General features: G+C 37.1%; 2 protein-coding genes and 1 long non-coding RNA gene across 5 annotated transcripts; 2 read left to right on the forward strand and 1 right to left on the reverse strand.

Moving 5' to 3' along the window:
• Positions 1 to 141: 141 nt before the first annotated feature.
• LOC104243396 (uncharacterized) lies at positions 142 to 3,595 on the forward strand. The gene is made up of 4 exons (XM_009798580.1): positions 142 to 301; positions 1,615 to 2,026; positions 2,881 to 3,168; positions 3,403 to 3,595. Exons 1-4 carry the CDS (start codon positions 142 to 144, stop codon positions 3,593 to 3,595), a joined length of 1,053 nt encoding a protein of 350 aa, XP_009796882.1.
• Positions 3,596 to 6,185: 2,590 nt separating this feature from the next.
• On the reverse strand, positions 6,186 to 9,075 carry LOC104243371 (uncharacterized). 2 transcript variants are annotated; one of them, XR_715182.2, is made up of 3 exons: positions 9,002 to 9,075; positions 6,552 to 6,616; positions 6,186 to 6,456 (listed from the first exon to the last, which is right to left on the reverse strand). It is a non-coding gene; the product is annotated as an uncharacterized lncRNA (long non-coding RNA). The 2 variants fall into 2 exon arrangements; XR_715183.2 differs by lacking the exon at positions 9,002 to 9,075 and adding an exon at positions 6,701 to 6,784.
• Positions 9,076 to 10,528: 1,453 nt separating this feature from the next.
• LOC104243363 (beta-carotene isomerase D27, chloroplastic) lies at positions 10,529 to 16,798 on the forward strand. 2 transcript variants are annotated; one of them, XM_009798545.2, is made up of 8 exons: positions 10,529 to 10,756; positions 10,837 to 10,929; positions 11,003 to 11,104; positions 11,264 to 11,363; positions 11,652 to 11,743; positions 11,877 to 11,957; positions 15,932 to 16,000; positions 16,397 to 16,798. In XM_009798545.2, exons 1-8 carry the CDS (start codon positions 10,661 to 10,663, stop codon positions 16,532 to 16,534), a joined length of 771 nt encoding a protein of 256 aa, XP_009796847.1. In that variant the 5' UTR covers positions 10,529 to 10,660; the 3' UTR covers positions 16,535 to 16,798. The 2 variants fall into 2 exon arrangements, with proteins under 2 accessions (XP_009796847.1, XP_070003764.1); XM_070147663.1 differs by having other exon boundaries at positions 10,566 to 10,756; positions 10,837 to 10,923.
• Positions 16,799 to 23,244: the final 6,446 nt, after the last annotated feature.

Below are 23,244 nucleotides of genomic sequence, written 5' to 3' on the forward strand. Positions count from 1 at the left end.
TTTACTTCGTTCTCTTAAAAGGAAAACTTCCGTTTTAAAATGTTAAAAAAGTGTAACTAGATAGTAGTTTCACTTGTGGGCTTGCCTAATGGGGGCGTTAAGTGCCATTGCGGCCTATTACGGGTTTGGGTCGTGATAGAGATGGTGGTGGATGTTAGAAGGGTGAATGATAGAGTAATGACTATTAAGCTTGTGGTTGGTGGGGTTACTTTTAATATGATTAGTGCTTACGCGCCTCAGGTGGGCCTGGGCGAGGAGGTCAAAAGGCGCTTCTGGGACGATTTGGACAAGGTTGTACTTGGTATTCCACACACCGAGAAGCTCGTCATAGGGGTGATTTTAATGGCCATATTAGGGTGATTGTTAGGGGTTATGACAAGGCGCATGGCGGGTTCAGCTTCGAAGTTAGGAACGAGGGTGGTACCTCATTGTTGGATTTTGCTAAATCTTTTGACTTGGTATTATCTAATTCGTGTTTCTAGAACACTTGGTCACTTTCCATAGTAAGGTAGCCCGGACTCAGATTGATTACCTCCTCCTTAGGAAGGGTGATAGGGGCATTTGCACTGATTGTAAGGTTATTCCAAGTGAGTGTCTGTCGACGCAGCAAGGGCTCTTGGTAATGGACTTGGAGGTCAAGAGAGTAAGGAAGAAGAAAGTGGTGTACGACCATCCTAAAATTAAGTGGGGAGCCTTGACTAAGAGCATGTTTGGATTGGCTTAAAAAAAGTAGGTTTTAAGCACAAGTGCTTAAAAGCACTTTTTAAGTGCTAGAGCTTGTTTTATAAATAAGCAGTTACGTGTTTGGATAAAAGTATAAAAACTATTAAAGAAAAAAGTTATTAAAGTGTTTGGTAAATAGGAGTACTTTTCTCTGTTAAAATGACTGAAATATCCTTAAAGTTGGTAACACTAAAAAGTAGCTAATTATTACAAGTTTTTAATGCTAAATTGATTTTTGTAAAAATTAATTTATGTCTAGTTCTCGTTAAATTCTCAATGATTAGATAAAATTATTTTTAATATATATAAATTATTTATTTAAATAACATATAATAATAATTTGACTAAAATAACCACTTGGTCAATGGCATATAATAATAATTTAACTAGTTTACCACTATGGCCAATGAACATATAAATGAAATATATTTGGATGTTTCTAAGTTTCAAATCTTTCTCTTGTGTCAATTGCCTCTCAAATTTGAAATTAAAAGGAGTGTGACGGGGAAGGGAGCAGCACTAGGGAAGAAAGAAAGGAAAGGAAAAGGAGGGAAAAATAATGAATGAAGGAGTAAAGAAAGAAATGAAAGGAAAAGAGAGGAAAAATAGATGAAGAGGGAAAAGCATGACAAAGAAGGGGGAAAAGAAAAAGACTGGAGCTAGGGATTTGATGTTGTTAGGGGTACTTTAGGGATTATAAAAAAGTGTGAGGGACAATAATGTAAAATACTTGGTCAACCCCAAATAGTTTTTAAGCTAAAAAAAAGTTGGAATTGTCTAACTTGTTGCTTTTAGCTTATTTAGGCTTAAAAGCACATAACTTAAAAGTCGTTTTTGGAGATACCAAACACTCAAACAAGTTAAACAGTGCTTTTAAGCTGGTTTGACCAGCTTTTAAGCCAATCCAAATACCTTCTAAGGCTAATGCTCAGGAGTTGGGAGAGAAGCTGTTGGCCATGGGAGCCTGGAGGAGTAGTGGGGACGTGAGTAGTATGTGGACCACGACAACGAACTGCATTAGGGAAGCTACTAGAGAGGTATTAGGGTTAACGAAGGGTTATTCGAGAGGTCACAAGAGAGACTGGTGGTGGAATGAGGAGGTCCAAGGAAAAGTAGAATCTAAGAAAGCGGCATATCTGAAGCTAGTGGGGAGCACAGATGAGGAGGAGAAGAGGACGTGTTGGGAGTGTCATAAGAAGGCAAGGAAAGAGGCAAAGTTGGCGGTCACAACGGCTAAAACCGCAGCTTTTGAGCGTCTATATGAGGATCTTGGGGGAAAAGTAGGCGACATGAAGATGTACAGGTTAGTCAAGATTAGGGAGAGGAAGGCTCGATACCTAGACTAAGTGTAGTGCATCAAACACGAAGAGGTAAGGTTCTGGCGGAAGAGGAGTGTATCAGGAGTATATGGTGGGGTACTTCTATAGACTCTTGAACGAGGGAGAGGACAAGAATATTGTGCTAGGTGAGTTGGAAAACTCAGGGAGTCAAAGGGATTTTAGCTTTTGTAGGTATATTAGGAGTGAGGAGGTTGAGGGGGCTATGTGGAAGATGAGCAGGGGTAAGGCAACTTGGCCGAACGAGATCCTAGTGGAATTTTGCAAAGAAGCGGGTCGTGCAGGCTTGGAGTGGCTTACTTATTTGTTTAATCATTTTCAGGACGAAAAAGATGCCCGAAGACTGGTGGTGAAGTTTGATGATCCCATTATATAAAAACAAACGTGATATTTAGAACTGTAACAACTATAGGGGTATAAAGTTGTTCAGTCATACTATGAAAGTTTGGGAGAAGGTGGTGGAGAGAAGGGTGCGACGTAATGCTACTATTTCCAAGAACCATTTCGGATTTATGCTTGGATGGTCTACTACATAAGCTATTCACCTTGTGAGGAGATTGGTAGAGCAATATAGGGAGAGGAAGATGGACTTGCATATGGTATTCATTGATCTAGAGAAGACCTATAATAAAGTCCTGAGAGAAGTTTTATAAAGATGTATGGAGGCTAGTGGTGTCCCGGCGGCATATATTAGGGTGATTAAGAACATGTATGATGGAACAAAGACTCGTGTAAGAAATTCAAAAGGAGACTCGGATCATTTCCTAGTGGAATAGGGTTGCATCAGGGATCAGCTCTTAGCCCGTTTTTGTTGCCTTAGCGTTAGATGTGCTGATGGGACACATACAAGGAGATGTGCAAGTATGTTATTTGCTAATGACATAGTTCTGATTGACGAGACATGGGGCGAAGTTAATGCTAGGTTGAAAGTTTGGAGACAGACACTGGAGTCTAAAGATTTTAAGTTGAGTAGGCCAAAAACTGAGTACTTGGAGTGCAAGTTCAGTAATGGGATGTATGAAGAAGAAGTGGAAGTGAAGATTAGTACTCAAGTCATCCCCAAAAGGGATAGTTTCAAGTATCTTGAGTCTATTATTCAAGGCAACAGGTGACCGACGAGGATGTTACTCATTATATTGAAGCGGGGTGGATGAGATGGAGGCTAGCCTCAGGGGTTTTGTGTGGTAAGAATGTGCCACCTGGATAAGGGCAAGTTCTACAGAGTGGTAGTTAGACCGACTATATTGTATGGGGTAGAGTGCTGGCCCATTAAGAAGTCATATGTCCAAAAGATGAAAGTAGCTGAAATGAGGATGTTGAGATGGATGTGTTGGCATACCAGGAAGGATAGGATTAGGAATGGAGTTATCATAGATAAGGTAGGAATGGCATCTGTGGAGGATAAGTTGCAGGAATCGAGGTTGAGATGGTTTGGGCATGTGAAGATAAGAGATATAGATACTCCGGTCAGGAGGTGTGAGGGATTGTCCATGGTGGGTCTGAGGAGGGGAAGGGGTAGGACGAAGAAGTATTAGGGAGAGGTAATTAGGCAGGACATATCGTTGTTTCAGCTTACCGAGGGTATGACCCATGATAGGAAGGTGTGGAGGTCGAGGATTACGGTTGTAGGTTGACTGATAGTAGTGAGTTCCTCCTAGGCTTACTAGTAGTACTAGGATTTATTTTGTATTATCTTATCATGGTTCTTTTACATTGTTGTTATCATTATTTGCTACTTGGCTGCTTTATCTTATCTCCATTATTCCTTGAGCCAAGGGTCTATCGAAAACAGTGTCTCTACCTTTATAAAGCAGGAGTAATGTCTGGGTACATACTACCCTCCCCAAACTTCATTTATAGAATTACACTAGTTTTTTTTGTTGTTGTTGTTATTGTTGTTGACATTAGAGGTTCAGAAAGACACCTGAAAGAAGCCTATCTACACTCATTTCATATTTTCATCTCTAGGCCTATGTAAATGAAGAGTTTGTGGTATAAGGGAAAGGAAATGAAGAGAAGAAGTTGAGCAATAGATATAGAGAAAGCAAATCAGAAAAATGAAGAGGAATTAAGCGAATGAGAAAAGAAAAGGGGGGTTTACCTAGCTATATTATAATAGAAACCTATTTACCACATTTATTTAGGTTCCTTATTAATTACTTTGTATATCTATATTTATTAGTTATATACAAAATCATAAAATTAAAAAAAAAATTCAAGATCCCTTAAATCAAGCCTATCAGTTATATGATACCCACCCCCCATTTCCAATAATCGCCCATACATTTAAGATTCTTTCCTTTTCCAAAGGATTACAAAAACATATTCTCTCTTTCTTAACAATTATCCAAAATTATTCTTACCCACAGTAAGAAATTTCGTTTACTCACTTTTTTCCAAAATTTTGCTTACCCAAAATCTTGCTTACCTATTGTTAACCCCCCCCCCCAAAACACACACACACAAATTGCAAATTTTTTTGCTCTTCCAAAGCTTTTGAAGTTCGATTTCTCTCTTTTTTACTAATCATAAAATCTCTATTTTTTATGGATATAATGTAGACAAAGTTTAAAATATTGCTCTAGAATCAAGTTGTGTGTAAGTTTTGAATCTTGTTTTCTTTCTTTTTAAAATCTTTATTGTATGTGACTTGTATATGATATATCAATACCAAAAATAATACTCGATACAATACTAATACAATTATAATATGATTATATTAAATTTTAGTGTAGAATTGTGATGGAAACTTGAAAACAATGAAGATCATAATTGTGTCATAACATTTTAGAAATGTATCGTGATTGTATTATAATTGTATATGTATCATAATTGTTGCAAGAATTATATTACAAATGTATGATTATTGTATATTTATTGTATATTGTTACGAGCAGTTATGCATTCATGACGAATTTCACAGTTTGTATCACAAGTATGTAATTGTATATTAATTTATTAGTATTGTATCAGGTATTATTTTGTGTATTAATATACCAGATACAAGTTAGATACAATTGTGATACTGTATGATACATTTATGTGTGCATCTTATACAACTCAAATACAATTATGATACAGTTATCCTACAATTATCATAAAATTTTAGAATATTTTTTAATAATATAAAGTTATCGGTAATGGTGAAAAGAGAAAAGATGGAGATTTTAGGTGTAGATTAAAGAATTTTGATGTAAAAAAAAAAAAGGAGAGAGAAGATGAGAGGGAAAAAAAGGAAAGGATATAATTGAATCCCTTATTTGAAGGCATTAATAATGGAATGGTAGTCTTTTAAGAAGAAATATATATAATTTATACGAAATCTTAGATATTTATAAAAAACTTCAAAACATAAAGAACATAGGTAAATAAGTTTCTAATATAGGTAAAAATCCCAAAATAAAATCTGCGTATGTTTGTGAGATTGGGCTAGCGGTTGCTATGTTTTGTTGGGCTACCGTGGCAAAATATATTTGTTTCCTAAGGGGTGCAAATAAGTGTAAAGAAGTTGTACATTTCTGCCAATTTTCCATTTTAAAATGGCTAATTAGTAGGAATGGGCGTTCGGGCATTTCAAATTGAATATGAAATTACGGCTTGGATTTTTGTTTTTCGGATTGAAGAAATTACAATTCAAATTCAATCCAAATAGTTTCGGATTGGATCGGACTTTTTAAGTTCGGTTTCGGATTAATCAGATTGGATTTTTCGGATTTCGGTTTCGACTTTTAACTTTTAAGCCTACAAGTTGAGCTTATAGAAAACCTTCGACATAAAAATAATAATTTAAATGAAGTAGAAAGATAAAGGAAGACGAAATTAGAAAATATATACTATTAACAAGGATGTAGATCCACAATTTCTTTTGCCAAATGCTTGTGTATATCCCAATAACAAGGATATAGATGCCCGCATGAACAGTTCTTCGACCATTTTCCTTTCTCACAATGGAGCTTGTTAAGCGACAAAAATGTAAAAATCAAAGACTTTTCCTTTCTTCATCAATCTATGCATTCATGGGCAATATCGTATTTGAAAATAAAACAAAACAAAGGAAAAGAATTTTGGCAGTGACAACTAAAGAAATTAAAAAGTAATCATCTTGAAAATTAATAAGTCTAAACATTGTAAAACCATGTCCAAATAGATCATACTACTACTAGTTCATAATCAAGTCAACCATTACTCAATCCTGATAGACTCAATGCGATTCAAATAACAACTAAGATGTTTAATTAAGGATTTAGTGCCACAACCCCTCGCATGGTTACGAAAAACACAACCACAATGAATGCATCTCAGTTTGCACCATCCTCATCAGTTTCTTCAAACTTTTCATAGTGATTCCAAACAGGTGATCGAACTTTAGGACTTTGAAGTCGAGACATGATTAAACCTAATGAACATAAAAAGATTCGCTGATAAGTCAAACACAACCTTTAAAATAGAAGTAAAAGACAAATTATAAAGTATGTAAAAACTTTGGCTTACCAGATAAGTTGCAATTAGGAATTATATATCTATAATGCAAGATTCCCTCCCACTATTGGCCAAGTCTAAATAGAAATTAAGAAGATGTGTCATATAGTATAACAAATAAATTATTTACAAGAAAAAGCACGTAACTGTTATTTTCTTACCATTCTTAATATGCTCAAGATAATCCAAGTCTTCATCGATGTTAATAGGAAGAGTTTCACTTCGAAGCCAATCTTGAACACAAATAAGAGCTTGCACCATTCTAGGGGTCAATGAACTCCTAAATGAATCAAGAATACGGCCTCCAGTGCTAAATGCACATTCTAATGCTACACTAGAAATGGGAATCGCTAAGACATCGCGAGTCATCTCAGCAAGAATAGGAAATATGGTTGCACTAACCTTCCACCAATGTAAGACATTAAAATACCCGCTATCAACCTCAGTTCCTTCACTAAGATACTTGTCTAACTCAGATTTAGCACCTGAACTTTCATTCTCTTCTATGCATTTCTGGTATTGTAGTCTCAATACTCTTTTAGTTAGAATAACTACTCACACTGGACGTCTTAGATGAGTCAGATGAAGGTGATGGAAGCTGAGACCCATTTGCATTTTTCTTTATATATATACTCTTTATATAGGGTATTCATATACTTTATCACATCTTTTCCTATCTCTCCCCCTTTTTCTTTACCAAACATCTCCTAAAGTGCAAATTCAACGAAGCAAATCTTGTTACGAGGATCCAAAACGCATGCAATAAAAATTATTTTATTCATTTTTTCTAGTTCACCCCAATATTTGTCAAATTTTTCTTCCATTCGCACTGTCATTGATTGCAACTCAAGATCCTCACTTGCTACCAACCCTTTCAACATACAAAAAAGCTCGAAAATTTCAGAAAAGTGAATATTAGAGGTGACAAAAAGTGAACCCGAGACTTTCAAAGTAAGCTCATAAAAAGTTTCAAGAAACTTAACCAAGTTCCTTACATTATTCCAATCATCACTCATAAGCGAACCTGCACAATTTCATCTTCACAAACATGGGTAACAAGATAATTAACTAATCCATGATCGACAAGCTTATACCTCTCAAATGCATGCTGAAACTTTTGTGCAGTATCTAATATCAAGTAAATAGAATTCCATCTTGTAGAAACATCCAAACATAAGGTTTTCTTACATGTTATGTTTGCCATTGCACAACAGTCCTTAAACTTCTTAATCTTGGCAAGAGATTTTCTAATATATCTCACGACTTGTCTAACACGTTTGGTAGAATCACCATTTTCTTTCGGACCATCTTATACAATAAAATTAATAATATGAGCCATACATCTTACGTGAAGGTGATTATCATCAATCATGTTAGTTCGCCAATTCTTGCATTATCAACGGTAATGGTGAACACCTTGTCCAAACCCCAATCAAGTAAGCACTTAGAGATAACAATCACCATATTTTCACCCTTAGGACTAAAGATAGGGTAAAAAGTTAGTATTCTTTTATGTAAAACCCAATTTCTATCAATAAAGTGAGCCATAAGACACATGTAATTAATTCTTTGCACTGAGATCCATGTATCTGTGGTAAGGCAAATTCTTGATTGTACTTCTTTGAAAGCCTTCTTCATATTTTATTTTATTTCACCATAAAAATCATAACAATCTCTTGTCACTATTCTACGGAGGAAATATGAAATTGAGGTTGTACGATTCTCATAAATTTTTTGAAACCCTCGTTTTCAACAAAACTGAAGGGTAGCTCATCCAAGATTATCATCTCAGCTAAGGTCCTCCTACTTGAATCTTGATCAAATCTCCAACTACTCACCAATACTCCATCCATTTTATCACTTGAAATTGGTTGAAACCTTAGTTTGGTTTGACTAGTTTAAGCATTATGAGGAAACTTAGGACACACTTTCAAATGATTATTCGATGATGATGTTCCACTTTTTGTAGAAGCTACATAATTTCTAGTACAATACTTGCATTTTGCTCTAGTGCTTCCCTTCGAATAAAAATACTTATCAAAATGGTCCCAAACAGGGGATCGAGGTTGTGTGATTTTTCTTTTCTTTGAAACTTCATCAGATGAACTTATAGGAGAATTATTAGGTGTGCTTTCTGTTGAACCCCCTCCTTCATGTACTATCAGTTTCTGACATCTATGCAAATTAAGAGAAAAAATATTAATGTTGATACCACAAAAATCGCACACAAGTGAGTTGAACACTGTTAAATCTAGGTGGACCAAAATAATAAAAAAGAAAATACATGAATTATTTGCAATATCAATTACTTGAAAGCAATCAAAACATGACATGGTAATCAAAAGATGCTTTAGTTTTTTATATCTTCTCGATTCTATATAATGCCTCTTCAAGAAAAAAGGTCTCGAATATGCAACAGATCACACTTATTCAAATTATACCATTATAAATTAAAAGATTACCTGGATTTAATCTTTAGTCAACTTCGGTCTTGACTCTTCAGTGTTTACAAACACACGTATGGTGTGGCTGTGTGGGTGAGACGTGAGAGAAAAGAAAACCTTATATTATATTTGATTTAGTAGAGAATCCCATATTGGACTTAGTAATGTGTATCGAATACACGGGCTAGTGTTTAATGGGCATGATACTATTGGATATTGAGACTAATTAGTATTAGGTATGTATATGGGTAATGCCGTAATGAGCTAATGTCTAACTAGTATGGCAAAATATAAGGCACAAAAATCGGATTTTCGGATATCCGAAATTTCGAAGTCCCAAATCCAAATCCAATCCAAAATCCAAAATTTTTAAAAATAAAATTCGTACTCCAATCCATAATCCAAAAATTCAAAAAATTCGAATTTCGGTTCGGATTTTAGGTTTGCCCAAACTATGCCCACCTGTACTAATTAGCCCCTAATGAAAGATAGACAGGAGGGCTTAATTAAACAAGAGTAAAAAGGCTTGTGTAGTCTAATTCAATAAGGTGCCATTTGGTTAATGTTTCAGTAGAGTTAATCTGTGTATAAAAACCAGCATAATATAGTACATTGTTTGGTTGGTATTTTAGGATCTTAGTTTTTCTAAGTAAGCTAATTTTATTAATGGAAACAGTACCAAGTAGTCTTAGTTTTTCTAAGTAAGCTAATTTTATTAATGGAAACAGTACCAAGTAGGTATCAAAAGAGAGTACATAAAATTGGACTAGTACAAAATCTACTTAAAAATTGAATCTAGGAAGTCCAAAAGGTGATATATGCTCTTTCTTATGCCAACACGGCAAATGTTGCAAACAACTATGTTTTAAAACATAAATCTAGTTCATTTCTTGCCAAATTGTCTTCATATGTTGTGCTTGCCAGCTACTTAGCTTATCCTTGTAATTTTGTGGCATTACGCCATTACGTAGCATACCTCAAAGATATTCAGAGATAAAGTTCATATGTCCAAGAGAATATAACTGCATCAATAAGTGATTTATTGATTTTGCATCACAGAAATCTCCTAAAATATATTGTAATATCCTCTTCTTTTCAAGTTGTCAAGTGTTAGACATGTTACATGTAAGGTAATGAGGAAAATTTATGTATTATTTTAAGTAGGGTATAATGTGAAATAAGAATATGAAAATTAAATAATTCTTAACTGAATTAAAACAATAAAACTAACTACCATCGTAGTGTAACCGTCAAAGGATATGGTACAGTGGATGAAACTGCTCTTCCCCGAATGGGGCCCTACGCGGCGCGAATTCGGATATAGTCAGGTTCCAATGCGGGTACCGAACACCGGGTGGAAAACCAAAAAAAAAAAAACCATCCTACTATACAAACTTTTATTTTGCTAAAAAGTAATTCACTATTTTAAATTAAACCATATACTAATTTGTATATAATCCCTGTGTAAATTGTTTCTTATACCAAAATGACTCCTAACGGTAAGGCGTTTTTTATGAAACTTGGCTGGTCAAGATTTAGGTTCATACAGAAAATTTAATTGACAAAGGGGAAGTTGAAGAGCTAATTATATTTGAACTTTTAGCCATTATGAAATTACTTGAGGTCGAAAGTAAAAGAAAGAAATCTGTGATAGAATAGGAATTAGGAAGTCCGGATATGGCTATGGTTCATGTGCCCTCGCCCCTTTTCGCTTCGCTCAAAGGAAAAGTTGATATTCGCGTTTCGTGCTTCTCTACTAGTACATCAGAACCTGTGGGAAATGCTCTTCCCTTGTTCAATTCTTTGTCTTTTTTTTTGATTTCGCCTTACAAGTTATTTCTCCTTTCCCACAGATTGAAGCAAGAAAAAACAAGTCTCCTGTTGCTTACAAGCCCGGCGTGTTTGATAACTTGTTCCTAAGTCTATTCCGGAACAAAATGGTCCAGGTAAACCCATTCTAAACCTCCGGCTCCAATTCATATTGCTTGGTTTTCTCAATTAGTCCTGCAATTTGGGTAGGAGACTCGGTGGGACTCTGATAAGCCTGGGTACGAGGGGCTAATTGAAGTGGCACATCGTCTGACGGTTGGTCAAAACAATTCCGAAACTAGAGACGCCGCGGTAATGCCATTCTAGTGTTGTTTTTCTTTCATGTATAAAATTTCCTCTGGTCGGTGGAGTACTTATTTTTCCGGGAGGTGTGGTTGAATCTGTGGCCAATGTGACTAAGTGGTTTGTAGATTTTCATATCTCACCTGGTGATAACTACAAGTGTGACAGGTCCGGATATTGAGATCACTATTCCCTCCTCTGTTGTTGGAGCTCTACCGGATGCTTGTTGCACCTATAGATAGTGGTAAATTTGCAGCCTTGATGGTTGGTGAGTGATCATTCTTCCTTAACTTATATTTTCTGCTTTCCTGATAGCAGTGGCGGAGCCAGGTTTTTAACTATGGGGTGTAAAAATATAAAGAAGTAAACACACGGAGAAGTCAATGGGGAGTCAACACACACACACACACACACACTCTTCTATACAGTGTATTTTTCGGGTGAAATATGAGTAGTAGCTCTGCCACTGCCTGATAACAATTGTTTCTTCTTGAGCTCCCTTTAGGCTAAACTAGCTACTTCTCTGCTGAATATTTGAATGTTATGCTTCTGAAAGCAAGGGTGACTGCATTATCTTGTCAATGGCTCATGGGTCCGTGCGCTGTTAATTCGGTGGATCTTCCTAATGGTTCCTCTTTGATGAGTGGGGTTAGTATTTCTATTCTCTTACTCTCTGTATTTTATCAGGGTTTCCTTGATATTACACTTTTACAAGTTGGACTGCCACTAGTTAAAATGCTTTCACCCTCATTTTGATCTCTGGAAATAATTATTCGAATAGGTTTTTGTGGAGAAATGCAAGTATCTGGAAGAGAGCAAATGTGTCGGTGTATGTATTAATACATGTAAACTCCCTACACAGGTCGGTTTTCCACAGTGATACTTCTTATAGTTCCTAGTTGCGTCCTTCTGATGCATTTGCAGTGCTGACTTTTTGTCATTCTTTATCTGGTGAAGTACTTTGACAGTTGCTTTAATATCGTGCGCAGATTGTGTATAAACCTTCTATATCTAGTAGATTGTATTTTGCTTTATTCATGTTCTCCTCTCTTTTTTGCCTTTTATGTTGTGTGGATTATCCAGAGCAGGAAGGTTTTAAGTCTCTATTTCTTATAAAATATGGTTCTTTTATCAAAGGTGCATATGCTAGTACATATCATATTGCTCCGTGCCTAAGCAGCCAATTCAGGAAATAGAGCATGGCTGGAAGTGACAAGGGGTACATAGGAGGAGTATTGGTTGTGTATGTCTGCATATGTGTAGGTTTAATATGTATATTCGAGGAATATGTTTATAACAGACAGAAAAATATGGTACATGCATCCGCGAGGAGTTGCATTTTTGTTTATGCATTTGTTTACCGTGAAAATGGTAACAACAATTAAATTTGTAAATGGGATTCTAAAAATACGTGATCTATTCTCGAGCTAGTTGTTATAGCAGATGATGCTGAAATTTAACGATGAAGTGCGAGCTAAAACGAGGCAGTAATCAAACCGAAGGGGCCTGTTGCTCGGATGCAGGACCGGCCGGAGAGGACCCTGGGGTCGAGGTTCGAGTCGGGCTCGAGCTATCGGGGGCAGCCGGGAATGGGATAACAATTAAGGATACGATCAAGCAAGGCTCTTTACGACTAGTATTGAGCGATATAGTGAAGAACAAGTAAGAGGACTATAGATATTAAAGCGGCCTCGAGCCAGTGAGAACGAGCAAGCTAGAAAGAAAAGAGAGAGAGAGGTATTATTGCACTTGTGGAGAAATGGAGCAACATCAGTCCCCTACAAGGTAGGGTAAGTCCCCTTTATATAGGAGGAGGGACTCGACTACAAGTATGTGGAGATTAATTACAAAGTATGGAGATGGGATGGCTTGACGTGATGCCTCAACATAGGCTCTGAATAGGCTGGCCCTGTCAGACTTAGCCGCGTGCCTTAGGAGCTTCCTCCTCTGTCCTGGCTTCGGTCTCCGTTTCCTTTGAGTTGGGCTTCGACGAGCCCCGAGGTCGGGAACTCGGTCGTGGCCTCCCGTCCTCGGGGTCCCGAGGCATGCTTCCGAAATGACTCGACAGCGAGAAATCAAGTCTCCTGATTTTGCCGCGTACAACGTTATCTATTATAAATATATCCAAGTAATGCCTGCATACATGTAAGTGTTTCTTCAATATTGCCTTCCATATGGCTTTCAAAAATTACAAGAACCTCCCCAATTGTAAGATTTGTGTAATTGATTGTCCTTTTTTGTAATTTAGCATTTCTATAATGAAGAGTTCGTCATGTGCACTTTGGTTTTTTATTACTTAGCATCCTGTCGAAAAATATTAAATGATTATTATTTTAACTCCACTATTTCCATAAAACTTTATTTCTCCTACCATCCTACCATGTTTTTGAGCTAAAGTTGAGACTTTATTAACGGAAAGAAAGGTTGAATAACGGGGAATAAAACCCTTCTATATTGGAGTTTTAAATAAAGGTAATAATTGATATAGATGAATGATTTTGGTGGGCTGCTCATTTAGTGCTCACAATAGTTATTTCAACAACAACAACAACTACCTAGTAAAATCCCACAAAGTGGGGTCTGGGGAGGGTAGTGTGTACGCAGACCTTACCCCTACCTTGATGAGGCAGAGAGGCTGTTTCCGATAGAGCCTCGGCTCAGGAAGACGGAAATAAAACAAGAAGAGACAATTCATTAGTAACGTCAGCAGAAACCGTAGAGATAGTGACAGAAGCATAAAAACCAAAAGATAGACATACGATAACATGGTATATGTTTTCGGGAAGTGCTTCTCTGAGGAGAAAACTTGTCTATCTTCTTTTAACAGTCTTTCTTGAAAGCTCATCTGAAGTAAAATTTTCAAAATTTGTCCTTCAATGTATCAGAATTTCAATTTTTTTTGTTGGTAACAGAAGTAGTCTGTTCACGTGACTAATACTATTTGCATACAGAAATTAAAAGGAGGAAGGTTTTCGTTGTTTTAAAACCCACGTGAGGCTTTTCAAATTAGGATTGACATCAAGGAAAATTTATGTAATTAACATTTATGCTATATGATAGTTTTATTGTTGTTGATTACTGTCACAAACAACATATCCACTGTGAAGGACTGAAGGGGTTGAGAGTTCAGGGTAAGATGATCATGTGTTGGCATACCCGCATCAAATGGATGACATAGGTGTTATGGATTTCGTGCGGATTCTTTGAATAAACTAAAAAATAGCAAAAATCTGCACATACATATACTTATATGTACACATGCTCGTATATACTTCTAATCGAGTTCATGTAACATGACTTCGGATGTCAATATTGCATGTTCAAATTACTAATGTGGCTTTGCCTTCCGCTAAGACTCTAGTGGACTTCAAAGTCTTGTGCATGCAGATCTCGCTAATCAATTGTGTGTATATCCTGAACCTCCCCAACCACCTCTTTTCTATTTTAGAATTTTTAATTTAGTGTTCCATTAAAAATGATTACATTTGGCAGAAAGGTGCAAGTGGCACACATAGATGGTAAAGTGAGAAAAGTATGTTTGAGATTCTTTTGCCATATCATGCGTCAAAGTCGAAATACACTGATCTGTACGTGTGAAATCGTGGTGGTGAAGGTGTTATAGGGAGACCAGATTAACCTAAACTTATAGGGAAGGAAATTATCTTGAAAAGACTTGCAATATCTCGAAATTTATATAGACCTTGAATGAAATAAGGCACAATGGAAGAAAACATATGCATGAGCAATCCCAGTTAGTTGGAATCAAGCGTTACTCTTGTTAGTACGTTTGCGTTAGATCCATTGTTTGCTAGAACTAGGAGTGTCTTTTGTCTTGTGAGAGATCTATATATCAGTAAAAAATGTTGAGAACTTTCACTGTGAGAGATCTATATATCAGTAAAAAATGTTGAGAACTTTCACTGTTAGGGAAACTAATATAATATTGGGATGAACGTGATCAAATGGAGTGATATGGTATATGGATATTGAGGATTCACATAACCGATCCGAACTTGCTTTATAATTGTTGTTTTCATGTAACTCTTCACAAAAGGCACGATTGTACTGCCCGAAGAGCGATATAGCCTTATGTATATCATTACATGTAACTTTAGTTGCTCAAGACTTGTTCAAGGATTTTAGCCCCCACCGCCACCTCAATATTTTATGTGCGGATACTCGAACTGTAGATAATAGTGATTCATAATTAGAAAGTAGTTTGTGTTTTTTCACTATTAGGTAAAGTAAGATTTCATTCAGTATGCATCTCCTGGACGCATTTGAGTACACCAAAAGAAGTTTGCTCCTGGACATTCTTTTGACTTTTATCTAAATACTCACAGAGCTAACAAAATCCAAAAACAAAAGGAAGTTAATTATGTTGCAAAGATTACACCAAGTAAAAAGATTGATTAAGCATGCACTTTAGAACATGTACTGGAGTTGCAGATTAGGTTATACAGTAGCTTCATGAGTTGTCAAATTCAATATTCTTACCTCTGTGAAAAGTTATTGGAATGAGATCTCATGCTATTTTTCGTATTGCGTTTTTCGCATACATTCTTTTTCAATGATGCTAAGTGTATAGGTTAACTTAGAGCCCTTTTAGAGATCACACGGATCTAATTTGTGCACACTATGATGTTTCTAGCCGAGTTATTAGCTTCTGGAACTTTACAAATGCTTAAACTAATAGCTGCTTCTGTTAATGAAATTTACTTACTTAAAAAGACAAATGGCTGCTTCCGCAAATGTATTACAACTATGTTTCAAGGTTTCCATATCTGAGCTTCTAATGTTTGCGGGACATCACATTTCTGTCATTCTCTCTTTTAGACTTTCTTCAAGGATTACATGGGAGTTCCATTGGTGATGGAGCCAAACTTCACTGATTATAGCTGTCAGGTAACTGTTTTCACTGTCCAAGTGATGGCTATTGTAAAAAGCACATTTCTTTCATGCATCCTAAGCATATTATTGGTAACACAACCAGACCATGTGGAGGTTTTAACGAAACTCAAGATTGAGACCAAAATGTTAAGCAGCAATCCACCCCCCACCCCCCACCCCCCACCCCCCCCCCCCCACCAAAAAAAAAAAAAAGGTCCAACGAAAAAAAAGAGATCATTGAGTGAAGAGTGAGTAAGACATGGTGATATAGTCCACTTCTAGTTGATATAACTACAGCTGATGGTTGTGAGGAAGTTGACATATTGGTAGCTCATGCATGGGATGCTTGTATTTTAATTTTTGTGCAACACCATGGGAACTTGCGTAACGTCGTGCCAATCTAATTGGCAGTTTAAATTCGGGATTCTACCTCCTCAGCCAGAAGATGACAACACTCTTAAAGAGCCATGCTTGGAGATATGCCCCAACGCTGTTCGTCGAAAAGAAATGAACCATAACATGGATGCACACAAGTGTCCGAAAGCATGAATTTTTATTTTTTTGGTTGTCCTGCTATTCTAATATCTTGAGTACATAGTTTGTCTTCCACAACACTACAGCAAAAGTAGCGTCTGCCTCCAGTTTGGTGTAACTACTTGTAAGAGAGAAATTTAAGAACAGAAGGATAACTTTTTAAGGACCAACAGCAAAATTCATTCTATGCATAAAACTCTAGAATATAATGCACATAGCAACTGCAATTGTAACTGAAGTGGATATTCTGGAGAGGGAAAAAAACCTTTTTTTTGTTGAGCTTTGAGGTGTTTAAGCAGCAACACGGAGAAGAAGCTACCAATTCTCGATTCTTCAAGAAGCAAAAGCAAAATTTAAAAATTAATTTTTCATGATAAAATATTTTATATTTACAAGATTATTCCTCACTAGTTTAGTTCATATCTCTTATAGAACCTTCTTCTCCTTTTTGGTTTAATTATATATATATATATATATACACACTTTATTTTTGTTTTGTATATTTTAATTAAATTAAATCTTTCATAATAAATATTCAAACTTATTTTCTTGATTAAGATAACTTTAGTTGTAGAATGAATCTTGATGATACCTGTTTGCTTAATTCGAAATTTAGAAGCACTTCTTAAAGAAATTTTATCAAACACGAATTGTGTATCAATTACTTAAAAGAGCATTTCTCAAAAGGGGAGGGGGAAGGAGGTCTGAAGGTGGCAAGTGGGGAGAAGGAAGGAAAGGGCTTGGAAGAATGCAAACGGGGGGACGGGGGAACTTAGGTAGGGAGGGGAAAAGGGGTTTGGAACTGGGAAAGAAAAGAAGAACTTAAGAGGAAGAAGGCACATTTTTTTTTTCGTATTTTAGGAGCACGGTTTGCCAAACTCAGGTGTTCGCATGACATACTTCTCTCTATTTGATCGCTAGTATGATTAGGATGTTGTATGCGGTAAAATATGTTGCGCCATGTGGTTGCTTAAAGGAATGACATGTGAAACCTAGGGTAAGGGATAGTCAAAATCGATTACAATTATCTCGTTTGTTACCGGAAGAAACAACATTCATAAAGAGGCAATAAATACCTTCCGCCCAGAAGTATTAAATGGAGAATATTTCACAATATTTAGTATACTGCCCGTTACAAAGAGATATGGCATTCATGCATGTTACACACTCTTCAATGGCACTCATAATTGGTAAATAGGGGCTTGACCCTAAGTCCTTATTTCCTAGATGTAACTATAAATAGTGAGTTCTATTACCATTATAAGTATACGAATTTTCTGATAAACGAATGTCATAATATATTTTAATCTTTATACAAATTTACTTTCTTGTTCTTTAGTCTCATCATTGTTGAGTCCGGAGGCTCTGCCCCGGAATTACTATTTTCCATGATTTTATCTACATTTCAAGGCTAAGTATTGCATATTTCGTTAATTCTTTCATTATCGCTGGATCAAATTAATTCACTTGTCTACAAATCACGTATAAATTCAAATGTACATTTTTATAAGTAAACAGTTTGGTGCCCACCGTGAGGCCTAGACAGTCGTGTAATTAAGTTGATCCTTGCCTTTTTTTACTGACGTATTTTGATTATTTGTCTTAGCAAAAATCATGAGAAATTGCAGATAACAGTGTTAATAGCACACATAATCCTGAGGTTCGAGGAGACCAGCCTCATTTCGAGGATTCAATCAGTGACACTAACAATGTGGGAAATGATGCCACGTTGGTCCACGATAAGTGATACTCGTGACAGGTTCAGAAGGCAACTCTCGAAGATGCTGAAGAAGAGCATGTTGTTGATGTGGTAAGGGTCCTACAAGAGCAACAAGCGATCATTCTAGGCCACCTCACACGTCATGATAAGGTTATGACGGATTTGAAGTAGGCGTTACCGGAGGCTTCCAATAACGTGAATAGGCGAGATCCAATTCTTCCCAGCGCTCCCGAAAATCAAACAACAGAGAGGGTCGATAACAACACCCCGAGGGGCAAGGTCGGTTCCAATGGAGCTGGGGGGAGCGGTTCCGTCCCCAATAACGGAAAAAATCCCTTCAAGAATGAACTCTTACGGTTATTGAGAGAAGTGAATGCCCGCATGGACCAAATCTCGGGCGCACCACCGATGCTGAAAGGACCAGACTCAAAGAAGTATACTCAGTTATTATACAAACCAAGCACGACACTAGAATTATTCCCGAAGCGGTTTAAAATGCCCGACGTGCCAAACTATGATGGAACTTCAGACCTTCAGGAGCATATTACCACCTACTCAAAGGCGGTGAAAGGGAATGATTTAACTTCTCATGAGATTGAATCTGTTTTGTCGAAATTTTTGGAGAGACTCTCATAAGGGGAGCCTTAACGTGGCATTCACTATTACCCGAGCATTCCATAGATTCTTTTGGGATGATTGCAGATATGTTTATTAAGGCTCATCTCGGGGCCAAAAAGGTGTAGGCCCGAAAGACCGGCATATTTAGAATTGCACAAGGAGAATTCGAGTTGCTGCGAGAGTTCGTTACCCGGTTCCAAAAGGAGAGGATATTGCTCCCGGCTATTCCAGACTAATGGGTGTCTTACGCATTCACCAAGGGACTGCATCCAAGAAGTTCAAACGCTTCCCAAAAACTAAAGGAAAGTTTACTTGAGTTCTAAGCAACGACTTGGGTGGATGTCTACAACCAGTACGAATCAAAGATAAGGATCGAAGATGATCAGGTTGGTTTCCCATCGTCGGCAAAGGGATGGGAGAAAATAAAGAAAAATCAAAAGTCGATTTCGACACGGATAAATGGTCTTTGAGGGGCAGGTTTTTTCCCTACGAGCGAACCGAAGGCCGTGACAGAGGTTTCCGATCAGCAGACAGGTTCGCTACCGACAGAAGGACTGATCGCGGTCGGAACAATAGATCATTGAAGGACAAAGAAGCGTTAGGTACGCGGGATCCTTCCTACCATAGGCTATCTAAATAAAATTTCTACGTAAGTGTAGTAGAGTTGGTATCCGCTATGAGAAACATCAAAGAAACATGGTTCCCAAGGCCGATGAGATCCGATCCTCTGGCATCTCGGCTAGAGGAATCCCAACCTATGGTGTGAATACCATGGGATGAATGGCCACAGGACTAGGTACTGCCGACATCTCCAGGAAGAAGTAGCGACACTATTGAAGAATGGTCATCTCATAGAATTCTTAACTGACCAGGCCAAGAACAACTATGGTCGCAACCGCGATAACGTAGAATCCTCGAAAGCAGGAAAGATCCCCGCGCCAGACGATCATCAATATGATCTTCGGGGGGATGAGATTAATGAGGTCAACTTCTCGGCAGCAAAAATGACAAACGTATCAATAACCCATAGCAAGACTCCGGGAAGTTCCCGAAGATGATATCACTTCACGGAAAAGGACGCAGACAAATTACTGATACCGTACAACGACACACTAGTAATTTCTTTAAATGTGCTAGACTTTAAAATCAAATGTGTTCTAGTGGATCCAGGGAGTTCAGACAATATCATAAATAGAGAGTATTGGAGCAAGCTAAACTCATCGAAAGTATCATTCCGGTCACAAAACTCCTCGCCGGATTCAACCTCGCGAGTGTGACAACCTGAGGAGAGATTCTATTGCCCACGAATGCCGAATGAGTGATGAAAACAACTCTTTTTGAAGTGGTAGATGGTGATATGGGATATAATATTATTCTAGGAAGACCATGTTGCACGAGATGAAAGTTGTACCATCAACGTATCATTTAGTTGCTGAAATTTCCAATGCCTGAAGGAATTAAATAGATAAAGGGCGATCAACCGGTGGCAAGGGAGATGAATGCGATTTTGGTCTCCAGTAAAAAAGGGAAAAAGCACGCGGCATAGCAACTACAGGAACCAACGCCCACTCCCGAATCGAACGAAGTTAGCCTGGGGGTAGAAGCGTCAGAATCTTATCAAGTGCCAAGGTATTTCCAGATACTAGAAGAGACAGATGCAACAAAGTCCATGGCTGAAGAGCTTGAGCAAGTTGCTATTACATCTCGCATTTTCATACGTTAAACGTTTCGTCTTCGGTTAACTAACGTAGAATCGGGGAGGAGATCATCTTGAAGTTAACGTATTAACAAACAATAAATAAGTGTTATGAGAGATAAACGGGTACACGGATTAAAGAAAACAAGTTTCGTTAAAAGTGGACAATTTGGAATAAAATACGGGTCGAGCGATAATACCCGAAAATTATAAACTAGTACCATGCAAGGTACCATGTGACCACGATAGTATAATATATAAAGTATATATGAAGTATTTTAAAAATAATTAGAATTTTAAGTAATTCTTGGTAATTTTAAAATTATACGGGTAATAGATTAATTACCGGATAACGAAATATTACCCGGTTAATTAATAAATGGATAAAAATTATTAGAATAACCCCACCCCACGTGGCAAGAAGCCACAAGGATGGGAGTGACTAATTAGTCACTTATGTTGCCACCTAGACGTGAATAATTCTGGAATGGACAACTATGTGTAGTTGTCTGATTTCAAAGAATAACATGAAACAAAAAGTAGTCCAAAAAAATGTTATCCTTTCAAAGCAAAATCAGAATTTCGTTCTAACAATTTCCAATTCAAGAGTTTCTATCTTCTTGGTTTGAGATAAAGGACCTGGAAACACAATCTTCAAATAAAACGTTGAGCAAGTGTAGACGAAATTCATTTCTGCTCTTAGTACACCAAAAAGATTAAAGAGCAGGATCATTAAAATTTTGTTCAAAGAAGCAGGAGCGTTATTCTTGTGCGTTCAACATATTTCATATAAGCAGAATGTTACAACCCATATCCGCATGTGTTAGTTCATGCCATATATTAGTTAACATAAATCCAAAAAGGAATTATCTTTGAGATGATAAGAAGTCAATCCTATTGGTCTTAAGTGATACAAGAGTGTATAAGAGTGATTAACCAGTATTAGAAGTTAAACGAATCAAGGATGTTGTAACTCGTATTTTCAGGTAATCTAGCGGTGCTTAATACACTCAAGAGGTCATTTATTAAGGTATTTTAATCATATAATATCCGTATCATAAGTCTTGAAGTCAAACGAGTTATGAAACAAAAGTCGACAAAAGTTGTCGCAACTTAGGTTCATAATTTTACTTAAACATTGGGTCAAATGTTTCTAATCTTTTCTCATAATTTACAAGGAATTACGGGGTGATCTACCCACCAAATTAAAGATCTATGAGTCTAGTTTCCAACGCATTAAACCGTTCATCGATACGATCTCGGAGTAGAGAGATATTCGCGTTTTCGCGAGACTGCGCCAAGCACCTCTCTATGGGGCCCACTAAGTCGGTTTAAGATATTTGGACCTATATAGGATGACTACAACCCGTTTTAAGTCATTTCTTTTCACTATTTTCAGACCTTAGAACCCTAGGAACATCCTCTCAAGGTTCTCTCAAGATTCAAGACCCAAAAAAAGGGCAAACAACACAAATCAAGTGTCGGGAATTCCGTGGCGCTAGTAAGTCTCTTGTTCTTCTTGTTGTTGCTCATTTTTGTGTCGTTTCAGCTCGTGTGGGAGGTTGTTTTAAAGGGTTTATGTTCTGTAAATACTCCCTCATGTTCTTAATATCAATCCTAGGTGATTTCAAGCCTTCTAAAGTGATTCTAGTGCCGAAAAACACTAATTGATCGCTAGTTTCGCTTTTTTGTTGTTGTGGCAGCATTGGAGGGATATTTCATGGAAATTTAAGGTCAAATTGGAGTTGTTATTTCTGTATAAAGGTAAGGAACCTCTTACTCTATATGTATTTAAGATTATCCAAGTTGCAGCTAAGCCATTGAAGCTAGAACTTGTGAAATATATATCGAAAGGCTTGGAAGTAATGTTATTGTTTTGTGGACTGTTTTGCGTTGTTGTTGGGCTGCGTATTTTACTACTATCTTGTGGAGTTTTGGAGGAGGAAGGGTGTGGAGAAACACCATATATATGTAGGGTTATGGGCTGATAGTTATTCGTAACATTTCCAGGTTGTTTGACACGACTACGGTGGTCGTCGTATGTATGGAGTGATTAGGCTGTGTGTGGACTATTTTGGGAGGCTCAATATGTTTATTATTGATGTTGTTTGGGCTGTTTGGTGATTGTTTTGAATGGTGTGAGGTCATATATATAGGGGAGGTGCTGTCCGTTTCATCGTAAAATAGGTTGTGGTCGATACATAATAGTTATGACGCTTAAATGATAATGATAGTATCGTTTCTCTTATTGTAGACTAAGGAGTTTTGACAATTGCATAGCTTGAGATTGGGGCAGTATATACAAGGTATGTGAGGCTATCCCTTTCCTTCTTTTGCACGACTCCGATTGTACATAATGTAATGAACGATCTTCCAAGATACTCTACTCTTAGAAGCTAGCAGTACTTACATTGTTTTCCCTCTTATGGAACGATTGATGTTAATGTTGCTTCTCTTAGTCTTATGTTATCAATGTTGTTGGTACTTCCTGATTCTTATAAGGTTCATAGTGAAGAGTTAGTCCTAATAACGTGTATAGAGGATACCGACCTTACGTCACTCCGAAAGGTTTAGAATGTGATTCCATGAGTCGAGCATGCATTATATATATGTATCTATTTTACTCTACCGAGCCACGCTATAGTTGGCCGGGTACGGCACCTATTGTGCAACCACTGATCAGTTGGGTTT

This window comes from Nicotiana sylvestris, chromosome 6, assembly GCF_000393655.2.
Source record: "Nicotiana sylvestris chromosome 6, ASM39365v2, whole genome shotgun sequence".
Classification (NCBI taxonomy): domain Eukaryota; kingdom Viridiplantae; phylum Streptophyta; class Magnoliopsida; order Solanales; family Solanaceae; genus Nicotiana; species Nicotiana sylvestris.